Raw genomic sequence first — 13,480 nt, forward strand, 5'->3', positions numbered from 1 at the left:
CAACAAATGACAAATTTTTAAATTAAAATTGAAACACACCATTAAACAAAATTAAATATATACCTGCAAATCTAAACCTTGAATTTGTAAGTCAATAATAAACTAAAATGAAATCATGTGGAAAGAATATACTGCTTATACATTTATTATTATAGTATTGAAGAACAATCTAATCAGAGCAATCCCAAAATATTAAAAAAATGGCTTGTGTACTATCCAAATTTTTACTTTTATATATATAAAGTTTGTACAGACTTCAGCAGAGCACGAAACACTCGCGGGCATTTTAAGCAAAGCTTGGACGATTTGACTTTATAGGAAGGTCGCGGGTATTTCCCGGGATAGAGATTTGCATTAAAGAAATATTAATTCTAGGTGCTTTCTTAAATATCCTTCCCTGGACCGGACAATTACCAGGCTGTCCTCAAAGCCGAGAATTTTCGTTTATCAAAGTCCAAGTTAATCATCTTCCCGAGCCTTACGATCCACATAAACAATGAAAGTCAATTCCTTCGTTGGCTTTAGTTATCACACACGTTGTTCAATACAAATCTGTATGATTTTAAAACTATAAATTTGTAGAGTACAGCTTATAAGAAATACCCAATATAATGGATTGTCTGCATTCTAAACAAGTTTACAGTCAAAAAGATCTTGACTTGTAAACCCACCTAACAATTAAGATCAGGTGATCTTTAAGGATATGGATCTGTCTGTGCCTATTCATTTTATGTACAGTGTTATTTGTGAATCTTAAAAAATTGAGAAAATGGAAATTTCAATGACCACCACAAACCAGCAGGGCGCTGCACAGTTTGAAACACAAGAACAAAATGAAGAAATTATCCAGATGGAGACTCCTCCTTTTCAGCAGAAAATTTACATTGCTGTTGGAAAAGATCTGTGTGAGAGCATGAATGCACTCAAATGGGCGCTGGAAAATTTGGATTGTAGGCAAGAAGTTTTAGTATTTCTTCTTCATATCCAGCGTCCACTGCGCCAAATACCATCAGCCAGTAAGAATTTCTTTGATTGATTTGACTTCCATAAATATGTTTACTTGTTTTGCTTCTCTAAATTGGACGTTTTGTGATTTTGCAGTTGGGAAAATTCCTGTGGACCAGGTGAGGGAGGATATCGTGAAGGGCTACAGGAAGGATGTAGAGAAGGAACTCAATGGTTGCCTCAAGAAATACCTTGATATTTGCACCAAAGCCAAGGTACGAATCTCATCCCCTTTGGAGCAGAGATGGTTTGTGTTCCAGTGTCTGAAATTATCATACAACAGGTGAAAGCAGAGACTTTGGTAGTTGAGAAGAATGGCGTTAAAACAGGAATTGTTGAAGCTGTTTCAGAGTTCGCTATTACCAGGCTTATCATGGGAACATCATCAGCTAGTGGCAGCATATCCAGGTAGCTGAAACAACTTGTGGAACATTTTATGGAATTTTTTGCTATTTTTCGTGGATCTGTTAGGATTCTCACCTAGAAAAGTGCTCTACTGCTGAACTTACCAAACTACCATCTATCTTTGCAATGGAGATCATGTGATAGACTTTTCTTTTTCTTTCCAGCATTTTGATACTGTAATTCGAAAAATTATGAACAGGAGGATGAAGATGGTAGCACCGGGTAAAGCAGAATATGTCCGAAGTCATGTCATGGAGTCCTGCGACGTGTGGATTGTGTGCAAAGATAAACTCGTATCACATAATGGTCAGTGCGTATATTTATCAGTTCACAGTTTTGTCCATGAATGATAAGCATTTAGTTGTTTTCGTTTCATTGGAGCCGGAATTCACAAGCTTTGTCTTTGTTTGATGGCGTGGATTTTAAATAGCAGCTCAGATTTTGAAGAGCCATATAAGTCGTTGTCCAGAAAATTTTGGCAGAGTGGTTGGATCGCTGCCAGACATCCGATTGGATCTGGACATCTGCAATCGAAGTAATTCGATTTTTCCGGTCACTAGATATTCAACGCCTTCTTCAGGGGAAGAATTGAACGGCTCGAGGATAATTGTTGCGACGAATGAAGTTTCTTCTGAATCGGAAGCGGCAGACAGTCCTGAGTTTAACGTTGATGAGGGCTTCTCTCGTAGAACTTTCCAGCTGGCGCATCAAGGATCTCAAGTATCTCCTCCCAACGAATTACTCATTTATTTCCTTAAAATTATCTCATTTCTTTCTGTTAATCCTTTAACGGCACAAATAAAAAAGCAAGAGGTAAAGCTTGTAAACATACTTGAAAATCTGTCTGGATAATCTTAGAAATTCAGATGTTGAATTTTAATGCAGGATGCTGAAGCCTTGAAAAATTACCTGAGAGATACTTTGGAAGTGAGCCAGAAAGCGAAAGCAGAAGGCCGAAGGGAGACCGGAAAATGCAAGAAAGCAGAAGCGGCTGCCATTAATGCTAATCACAGAGTATATGCACTGTTTCTTCTTTCTTACAGACACAGCTGCTATTGTTTGTTGGCGTAGGGAAAATATTAAAATATTTCCATGTTTACCAGTTTACAGCCCTTGAACCTGTTTCAGAAAACAGAGTGGAAGTGAAAGAAGAGGAAAATGTACACTTTCAAGACTCTGCTGTTCATTCGGGGCCGCGGATCGAACCCCTGACCTCCGTTTTGTCCTCCTCGTCAAATAATCTTGAATTTAGCGAATACTCTTTCGACGATCTCAAAGCCGCGACATGTAATTTCTCTGAGCATTTTAAACTCGGAGAAGGAGCCTCTGCTACCGTTTACAAAGGTGAAATAAGACAAACAACTGTTGCAGTCAAAATTCTCAAGAAACGCAGTTTAAATAGCCAGCGAGAGTTCCACCGGGAGGTATATATACATGAATTACTTCAAATTACTGTAAAATTCGTTCTCCTCTGTTTTCATAATTGTTGCTTACAATCTCCTACTTACGGTAAAATTTGTTCTCCTCTGTTTTCATAAATGTTGCTTACAATCTTCTACTCACAGATCGATATTTTAAGAGACATACGGCATCCTCACTTGGTGAGGGCTGTGGGAGCCTGTTTCGAGCGAGGCTGTGTAATCTATGAGTATATGTCCAACGGAAGCCTGGCAGATCATCTAAGCTGCAAAAATACGGCTCCGCCACTCCCCTGGCACGCCAGAGTTCGCATCGCCGCCGAAGTCTTCTCTGCATTACAATATCTGCACAGTTTAAAGCCACATCCAGTCATCCATGGCGATCTTAAGCCCGAAAATATACTGCTTGACGAAAATTTTGTAAGCAAAATAAGCGACTTTGGCCTAGCTTGTCCTCTGCCACACGATTTACCCTCACAGTTGGAGCCAAAAGGCAGATTTTCCTACAGGGATCCTGAATACCAGACAAGCGCCGAATACTGTACCAAATCCGACGTTTACAGCCTGGGAATCGTCATTCTTCGGCTTCTGACAGGGAAACGGGCGCTCGGACTCAGAGAGGATGTGGAATGTGCGCTTCAAGGTGGAAAACTGGGGCTGGTTTTGGATCCTTCAGCCGGTGATTGGCCATTTCTGCAGGCTACTCAACTGGCTTATCTTGCCTTACAATGCACGGATCCGGTCAGAAAGAAGCGGCCCGACCTTCAACCGACTGTGATGAAAATTCTTGATCGGCTTCGAGAAGTGGCCGTCCCTGCGCCGAACCCTACCAAGCCCGTCGAACATGATCAAATGTCAGTGAAATAAGTGTTCCGGATCTCTTACTCTGTCAATCTTCCACTGATAAAAATCTAACTGTCCAAAGCTCAGATTTTTTTTTACATATTTATCTAAATTTCAACAAATATCAGGGTTTTACTTATTAACAGAAAATTTATGTAATTTGCAGGAGATCATTGAGGATCCTATCGGTGCCGCAAACGCCATTACATTCGAAAGGGAGGCGATACAAGGGTAGTCCGATTGCGGAAAAGACATATCATCTATGGCAAATAACTTAGAAGAAGAATCTGATTGTTATTTTCTCTTCTGACATCAGCCATTGGACAGTCTCAAGAAAGAGACAATCTTTTGTAAATCCAAAAATATTGTAACCCATTGTTTTGAAAATGTAGATTCATTACAGAGGGCCTGGAATGTATCCGCACGGTCTCGTACACAGTTAATTTTTTGAAATAGAAAGTGAAAATGGAAATGTTAACGGCCGTGAGTTCAATAAAAATATTCAAAGCTTGTTTAGAGTGGCGTCTGAGAAAATTTAAAATGGTAATGTTCCTGCGGGGACATTTTAAATGATTCAGAGTCCGTGTACAGTGATGTTAGAGGAAATGGAAAATGGAAATAGTTTTTGATTTTAATAAAATATTTAAATTTCATAGATGGGTCAGATCAAGTCAAAGATAAATAATGGTCAAAAAGTAGGATAATTATTTCTATTTGTGGTAAGGATGAGGTGTAAAATTGTTATATGAGTGTTGAAAATGATATTTGAGTGTAGGGGTGGGGTATAACTACTGTGTACTTTGGTTCTATATTTTAATATTTATAAATCATATGTTAAAAGCAGAATATTATTGGAGAACTATCACCACATGTTACAAATATGGACCATTGTAAGGTCTAGTGTTATTGTTACTAATGTCAATTGGTACATAAATATTTGCAATTTAAAAATTTGTGGAGTCAATTTCAATTCATATTTGTGGCCTCAGCGTCTTGCATTATGTTCAATCTTATGTTAGTCTAGTTTATGTTTTAATTTAATGCTTTTATAAGGATAGTTGCTTTATGGATTTTAAGGACTCCATAAACGTGAGTAACCTCTAAAGAGGGAGGTGAGTCACTTCTTGGTAGAGTCATCAAAGGGAGAGTAGGAAATAGCCACTTTGACTTTTTTAATAATTTGGAAGATGGGGTTATGAGTCAAGATTTTGTAGCTAGTATTGTCTGAAAGGAGAATAAACATTTTGGAGGTTTAGTTAATACCAACTAAGGATGCTTATAAAAGCATTAAATTAAAACATAAACTATTTACTAGCATAAGATTGAACATAATTCTCTTTTCACCAAGGTGCCAATCTCGAACTCTATTGAGATTATAACAAACATAAGACCAATCTTGATATTTCCAGCTTAGTTGAGTTGTGCCTCATGTCCACTTTCTTCACCTTCCAAGGAATTGTTTATGAGCAAGTTGATGGGGTTGTCATGGATTCCCCATTGTCCCCTATTGTGGCCAACCTTTACATGGAGTATTTTCAAGATATCACTCTCAATTTGTTTCCCCTTAAACCAAATGGTAGAAGCGTTATGTGGATGATTCTACTATTTGTTGGCCCCATGATTCTAATAAGTTAGAAGAATTTCACTTGCACTTAAGCAACATAGCTCCTTGCATTTCCTTGACCAAAGAATTAGAATCCAATAACCAACTCCCCTTCCTTGATATCCTACTCACCAGAAATCCCAATGGTTCCTTAGCTTTCCAAGTCTTTCGTAAGGCCACCCACATTGCTCTCTATCCTCGTGTCTCCTCCCATCATCATCTCCACCAAAAATTGGGCATCCTCAAAACCTTGTTCACCAAAGCCTTCAAGATATCTGATAATGACAATAGAGACCAAGAGATTGCCCATCTTGTAGAGGTTTTCAAATTAAATGGGTACAAAAGGGAGCATAGCCTTAAGGCCATTAAGCAAGCCAAATCTAATGTGGCCTTTATACCTAAAGAACCTTTCCTTCAAACATCCCCCCTTCATTGAAGGCCTCTCTTACATTTAATATCAAAAATTCTTCAAAAAGGTGGCCTTTGTTTCACCTTCCAGCCCATTCATACTCTTAGGCACTATATCCCCTCCCGTAAAGACACCCCTAACCTTCTCCAATGTGTTGGTGTCTACAAATTCATTTGCTCATGTAGCATACCATACATTGGTGAAACTAGTCGATCTATTAGCACTAGAATTAAAGAGTGTAATGTTGACATAAGACAAGAGAATACAAAAATTGACATTTATGGAGAATTTTTCCTTGATAAAACTCCACATCCCCTTAATAGGAACTCAAATCTTAGCTAAGGAAGATAACTTATTTAAGAGGAAACTTAAAGAGGCTATCGAAATCAACCACCATCCCTTCAACCTCAATCACAACATTGGTTGGGGTATTAGCTTCTCGTGGCAACCCTTGCTAACCCACCTCAAAACCCAAGATACTCACCCTCCTAAACCCTTTTCCAATCCTTGAGTTGTTCTTGCTCCCCTCCCCAAAACCCACCCCGACCCCCCTCTACACCCCATCCTTTTATGTTCCTTTTTCTTAATTCTTATCTTTTTATTCTCTCTTTCTCTCTCTCCCTTTTCTACTTTTCTATTTTATCTTTCCTCTTTCCTCCTCTTTGTTTTTTTTGAGTTAAATTTCACTTTTATTTTTCAAATTTTAGTCCTTCCCTCCTTTATATATATATAATCCTTATGTATATATATTGGTTTTCTTTAAATGTATATCTTAATTTTTAACGCTTTTATTAATTTTCATTATATTCCCTTATAATTAATTTTATTGTATTTTGACTATTTATTTTTATTCTTGTTACATTATATTTATGTTTTTTATTAGGCTAGTTTTTTGCTCTTTTGTTTGTTTGATTGTTTACGTTAGTTTTGCTCTATAAGTGTTTTAATATTATGGTTATTATTGATTTTACTTACACACACACGCGCGTACAATGCATTTGTTTGCAACTTTATAATTGCTTAGTATTTCTTTTTTCTATCATCATTCTATTATTCAATCCTCTCAGCAAAAATTATTTTCTCTTTTTAATATTATAATTGTTTTGAATTTTATTTTTCTATTATTGGATATTCTTTGCATAAGTCTTTTATTAAGGTGTCCTCCCCTTTTCCCCTTTGGTCCTCTTGGTTTTCAGGCCCAATTGAAACCCCCATCCCTCTCCTTTTTTATTTGGCTTGGTCTACTAACTATCCTACTATTCTCTCATTTGCTCTTACTTCCTGATGAAGGAACATGGAATTTGATCTGAAATGTCAAAGCAAAAAACTCACATTGTCAAAACTAGAGACATTGCACAAATTTACAAATTGTGGAAACCATATATTTGCAATATAATGTTGGTTGTTTTTTTGGTCTATAACTTTTGTTTGTAGTTGTTTGGCTATAGAGAACAATATTTATTTGTTGTTGCTCATCATGTAATAAATATTTCTTCCATTTTGAGTTTTTATTTTAATTATGTTCTATATCAATATATTTTTTAATAAAACTAATAATTATACATTGACAAATGACACAATATTAAATCAAATTGGACTCATTTTCTAATAACATAAGTATTATATTTATGCATTTTTTTCTACAATTAACCTTTCTTTATCTACATATGGACACATTTTCATAAATTTGGCATTTATGTAGGAGCATCCATGGTGTAAGGGCAATCTTACATCACCCAAAAATATTATATTTTTCTTTTTGTTTTGTTCAATGAATATTCATGATGCTTATTTCCACTAAAACTCTTGAAGGGTGCTTTATAACTTTCAATTTTTTAAAAAGATTAAATTTATCATGGCTTTTATTTTTGGTAACTATGCATATAAGCACATAGGGACTTGGAATTTTCCTCAAAGCTCTAAAATTGAATTTTGTACATTCTGGGTGAGTTTTGAGTCAAGGCAAGTATGTGTAAGAAGATATTAAAGCTTTAAGTTTTTAAATTTTAAGAAAAAAAAGGATTTTGAGGCTTTAAATGTTGTTTTGGGGCCCAAAAAATATGGGAAATTCTACAAGTCAAATTTAAGCATGTTAGGCACATTGAGATTTTCAATTTAATTTTTTTTTGGCTTAATCAGATTTTCAAATCAAAAGTTAGGCTATATTTGGATGCAAGTTACAAATCCAAAAAAAATCTTGAAAGTGGTAAATTGTGTGAAAGGATGGAAAATATAAAATAGAAGAAAATTTGAAGATACAAAAGGAGGAAGTGATGTAGGAGCATCTGAGTAGTTCATCCGGTTGGAGCAGTTAGTAGTGGAGTTTCTTGGAGATTGTTGCGTTTCTTCATGTTTGAGAATTTAGAGTTGCAGATTTGGATTTAGCATCTGGAGATCATTGTCTTAAACATATTCGAGATTCATGGAATTTGGATTTGATTCTGGTGAGATACCGATTCCAGTATTGGTCCTGTGTTGGTGTGTTCTTACCAGTTAGTCTTGCAGTGTCTGGAGCGAAGAAGAATTGGGTTGCGGATGGTTTCCGTAACTTGTGGATCTTTGTGAGATGTTGTTTTGGACCTAATCGATGTTCTTAGAGGTTCGCGCAAAGTTCTAAGCATTATTGGAGGTGTTCTTGGTGATTTGGTCAGCATGTTAGTGTTCTCACGTTTCATTATGAACCGGTGGATCTTTGGTTGACCTGATTTAGTTATTGAGGCTTGTAGATAGTATAAAGAGGAAGTTTGTAGATTGATTGGGGGGTAGAGAGGTCCGTGAAAGATAAGAATCAGGAAAGATGTAGATTCTAGAGGCACTGAGGTGTTTTGGTCTGAAGGACTGAGGTTCAGATCAACAGAGCATTATCGGAGACAAAGTTGTTAAGCAGATGATCTGTAGATCACAAATTTGAGTTGTTTGAATGATTTTGTGATTCTGGGCTATGGTCCAACATGTGTAAAGCCTCAGGGTATATGTAATTCATCAAAATAATATAAGGATTAAGCTTTGAGGCTGGGTTTTTCCCTTTGAGGGTTTTCCCTGGGTATATCTTATGTTGAATGATCTTGTTTTACTTTGTTATTTCATGGTGATTGTGTTATAGGTTGTAAGGTGAGGTTGTCCTTCATTGGATCTCCCTACCTTGAATTCATCAAGTGGTATCAGAGCCGGTTATGAACTTCTTGATAGAGGAAGAGCTAGTTGTGAACCATCTGGATGAAAAGAACTTGAGGCAGCTTGAAGACTTGTTCAAATCGTCAAACGTTGAGGCAGTGAAAGGCTTGCAAACAAAGCGTCAAACCTAGGAGCATGAACTTGAGGCAGTTGACAGGTGGACTTGAACAGATCGCCAAATTGAGACAGGTTGCAAGGTGGTCTGGTAGATCGCCAAGGAGAGGCAACTAGAACTTGTAGTCAAATCGTTGAACTTGAGGTAGTTGTAAGTATCTATGAACATATCGCCGAAACATATTTTATGTAGCATTGGTTGTGGAATATTTTAGATCAAGTGATGGGACTCACTTTTCAATTAACCTTGAGAGTTTGATGCAGAAGCATCTCAACAGTTCATCCAGTTGGAGCAGTTAGCAGTGGAGTTGCTTGGAGATTATTACATTTCTTCATGTTTGAGAATTTAGAGTTACGGATTTGGATTTAGCATCTGGAGATCATTGTCTTAAACATATTTGAGATTTATGGTATTTGGATTTTATTTTGGTGAGATATCAATTCCAGTATTGGTCTGGTGTTGGTGTGTTCTTACTGGTTGGTCTTGCAGTGTGTGCAGCAAAGAAGAATAGGGTTGCAGATGGTTTTTGTAACTTGCAGATCTTTGGAAGATGTTGTTTTGGACCTAATCGATGTTCTTAGAGGTCTGCACAAAGTTCAAAGCATTATTGGAGGTGGTCTTGGTGATTTGGCCGACATGTTAGTGTTCTCATGTTTCATTATGAACTAGTGGATCTTTGGCCGACCTAATTTAGTTATTGAGGCTTGCAAATAATATAAAGAGGAAGTTTGGAGATTGATTTGGGGGGACAAAGATCCATGAAAGATAAGAATCAGGAAATATGTAGATTCTGGAGACACTGAGGTGTTTTGGTCTGAAGGACTGAGGTTCGGATTAGCACAATGTTATCAAAGACAAAGTTGTTAAGCAGATGATCTGTGGATCACAAATTTGAGTGTTTGAATGATTTCATGATTTTGAGCTATAGTCCAGCATGTGTAAAGCCTGAGGGCATATGTAATTCATCAAAATAATAAGGGTTGAGCTTTGAGGCTCGGTTTTTCCCTATGAGGGTTTTCCCAAGGTATATCTTGTGTTGAATGATCTTGTTTTTCTTTGTTATTTTATGGTGATTGTGTTATAGGCTGCAAGGCGGGGTTGTCCTTGATTGGATCTCACTACCTTGACTGCATCAGGAAGGCTCTAGAAACTAGTGGAAAGAAGTTGTAATGTATTGCAGCCTATAAGGATTTCATTTTTTGTTTTATTTTCTCATATGAGCAATGTAATATGTGAACATTGATTCCTATTTTTGGTGTGAAATCTGGGTTGTTGTGTATTTTGTCCTTCATGAAGTGCTAGATTAGACTTAGAGTTCTTGATTGTTTAGAGATATAGTTGAACGTGAGGCAATTTGTACCAAGACTTGTTATGGGTTGAGTGGTAAAGAGAAAGTCAAGATGCCTATACAAATAAACCATTGTAGTGGGAGAAATTATGTTAGAGATGATGGTTATATAGCCCTTTAAAGGTAGATTACCACACTACAAGAGGAGATATGTAGAAGATTGAATATTAGAAGAAGAGAAGAAAGTAAAAGTTGATAGCACTCTTACAAATTTTTAGAGTTTGTGCATGTCTTTTAGGGTTGTCATTTTACCCTAGTTCAAAAATTTTGTGTGTATAAGGTTATTTCTTATCTACTTATTAGTGGGAACCCATTCACATGTTAACTTAGGACCATGTTAGTTATCCTTATATCCTTGGTGACTATCTAGAAATTAGTTATAATTTAATTTAATCATATATATTACTTAACATTTGATTTAGGCATTTATTATTATGCATTAAACATTTAATGTTTGTATCGAGGGTAGTTGTACATGTGTCATCACACCTTGTCTATTTATCCAATGTGCTTCTACATTGTAACATATCAATGGGCAAAAGCACAAACATGTGTCACACTTGAGGCTAACTGGGCTTCTGGTCGAACTTAGTTCGGTCGGACTGAGTTCGACCGAACTAAGTTCGACCAAACTATTTGCCTACCACATGGCACCTTGTGGCACGAGCATGGTGCCTAAATGGCACCAAGCGTTCGACCGAACTATTAGTTATATTATCCCAATTTTTGTGAGCACCTGAACTTAGAATAGTTCAAAATAATTAAAAATAGTTCGATCGAACTCACCTATGTGGCAGGTGATGTAGCATCCAAATCACCTATTTTGTGTGCATTTCTAAAACTTTTCACTTTTGCTCAATTTTTCTTTAGGCAGAATATATTTTTACAAAAATAAAAAAAATACCCTTTTGTAGAGCTCGAATTCACCAATCTAGACATATAATTTTTTTTAGTATTTTGATTAATTTTAATATTTTTTATTAATTAAACATTGCGAGTAGGCTTTTTAAGTTAAAAAAGAAGCTGATTAGAAATTAAAAAAAAATATATAAAATGATATTAAAAAAAAAATCACTAAATGAGAGAATCTTCTCCAAAAGGTTTTTTTTTTATAATGATAAATTTAGTAGACAAAAGATGACATCGAATGAAAACTACCAAATTCAACTATGTTGGACTTTAAAATATTATTATGAGAAAAATATACATCAAAAAAATTTTAAAAAAATTGAACACTCCATATATATGTCCTCTATTTGGAAAATAAGTTTGTTTTCATTTTGTTTGGATACATCGGCTAGAACCCCTAATTTTCAACAATAAAAAATCTATCTTTGAATATATAAAAATACTATCAGTTTTTTTTTAATTTTTTGAAAAATAACAGACATGAATTTCATTAATATTTCTATATTTGATTAGTTTACATCATTTCAAAATTCAATTTAGAAATGTCACTTTTATGTGGTCGAAGTTAAACAGTTTTAGTTGTGTTGGTCACTTCCTTTATAAAAGTGTGACACATCATTGTACTTTTACCCCAATATCATTCTCAATATTAATACAAGCTCATGTTGCAACATTCTCTTGTGGAAGGTATCTTTCTTGGTTGATCTTTTGAAATCTACAACTTCATTATGGGTTTATCGACATCTCAACATGGTATTAAAGATATGGCCTTGTAAACCCCTCCTATATTAAAGAATTGAGCTATTGCTAGAATAGAGATTTGTAGGTTGATTTTGGCTAGTGTTAGAGGGAATATAAACACACCATTGAGTCCAAGACATTGAAGAAAGTTAGAATTTTCTTTTATTTTGTCTAAATCTGACTATTTTTGTTAAATTTTGAGGTTTTGAATATGGGATAGTTGAGAGACAACTGATTGTTTAGATTAGTTTGGGCCAAATCCAACCCTATCATTACATCCAAAAGGCCAAAAAATCCTTAAAATGCCCATCGATTCATTAATTTTTGACCCAATCTCTAATGAAAAATACACAATGCAAATCCACAAATGCCACGGTGAGACCCATATCAACATCCAAAGTCAACCTCTAATGCATATCTAGACCAAAAAGCATGATCTAGATAAGACACACCACCTCAATCAACCAAAAACCAAACCAACTAACAACATTGAACGTATAACAACATAACTTCACTTGTTGATCAAACCAACACTAGAAAACTAAACTAGAATACTGTACAGACCAAATGAACATGTCCCCCAAGACACAATACTTGAATCCAAACAATAGAGAAGTTCCAAGCAATCTCTATATCGCTTCTAATAAATAATCTCACCATTCGAAACAACAACAACCAACCTTATCATCTGAGCAAAGGAGGACCTATAAATTTGATAGTGTAGCATGCACAGATGATAAAAATTGTATCTAAAACCACAATCTATAATCTTCAAAATCTAGAGGAATGCAAAGCATTCTTCCATTGGGACATTAAAAACTCTTTCTTGCATATAAATTTTATTTTCTATATATTGAAACTTCCACTACACTAGCCTTCCAAAAATAGCTCAACATCACCACTAAACTACACAACAACCTTAGAACACTTACTTGTAGACCATCTACAACACGTAGTGACATCATTGACAACATCAGACAGGTTGATATCAATGACAACATGACTTGATAACTCAAATTTTCAACAGACTTTATTCTAATTAATGCCAATGAAGAGACCTGTGTAAAGAAGTCATGGAATAAGCTTGGTGAGATGTATCAAGACAAATCTTTATTGAATTAAATTTTATTGAGGAAGAAATTGTATTCCTTAAGAATGGAAGAGGGTGGATAGGTTAAAAACCACCTAGAACCATTCAATATGTTGGTGACCCGATTGGCATATGTTGGTGTCAAGATGGATATGGAGGAAAAATGTCAAATATTGCTTTGTTCTTTATCTAATTCATGGATTATCTTGTTATTTCTATTGGTAGTAATTTTGTTGTTTTGAAGTTTGAAGATGTGGTGGGTGCCTTTCTTAGTGAAGAGATGCAAAGAAAGGCATCCATCAGTTTGAAGGAAACCTTAACTATTCATGCAAGACCTAAGGAAAAAGGCAAGAATGAGAAGCATGATGAATCCAAATCCAAAGGGAGATCTCAATATTTTGGAATTTCCAAAGTCATTTA

The 13,480-nt window shown here is 35.6% G+C and overlaps 1 protein-coding gene across 2 annotated transcripts; it reads left to right on the forward strand.

Moving 5' to 3' along the window:
- Positions 1-394: 394 nt before the first annotated feature.
- On the forward strand, positions 395-4,187 carry LOC131036473 (U-box domain-containing protein 33). 2 transcript variants are annotated; one of them, XM_057968374.2, is made up of 9 exons: positions 395-1,016; positions 1,102-1,220; positions 1,289-1,413; positions 1,610-1,716; positions 1,841-2,130; positions 2,296-2,424; positions 2,514-2,834; positions 2,976-3,682; positions 3,838-4,187. In XM_057968374.2, exons 1-9 carry the CDS (start codon positions 770-772, stop codon positions 3,947-3,949), a joined length of 2,157 nt encoding a protein of 718 aa, XP_057824357.2. In that variant the 5' UTR covers positions 395-769; the 3' UTR covers positions 3,950-4,187. The 2 variants fall into 2 exon arrangements, with proteins under 2 accessions (XP_057824357.2, XP_057824358.2); XM_057968375.2 differs by having other exon boundaries at positions 396-1,016; positions 1,844-2,130.
- The last annotated feature ends 9,293 nt before the right edge of the window (positions 4,188-13,480 follow it).

Source organism: Cryptomeria japonica, chromosome 7, assembly GCF_030272615.1.
Source record: "Cryptomeria japonica chromosome 7, Sugi_1.0, whole genome shotgun sequence".
NCBI lineage: Eukaryota > Viridiplantae > Streptophyta > Pinopsida > Cupressales > Cupressaceae > Cryptomeria > Cryptomeria japonica.

Bases quoted from the DNA above. Each gene is read 5' to 3' on its own strand.
- LOC131036473 (XM_057968374.2), top strand. From the start codon at position 770: ATGGAAATTTCAATGACCACCACAAACCAGCAGGGCGCTGCACAGTTT. The intron at 2,425-2,513 runs GTATATGCACTG...CATGTTTACCAG, and splicing joins CCATTAATGCTAATCACAGA to TTTACAGCCCTTGAACCTGT. The intron at 2,835-2,975 runs GTATATATACAT...TTCTACTCACAG, and splicing joins AGCGAGAGTTCCACCGGGAG to ATCGATATTTTAAGAGACAT.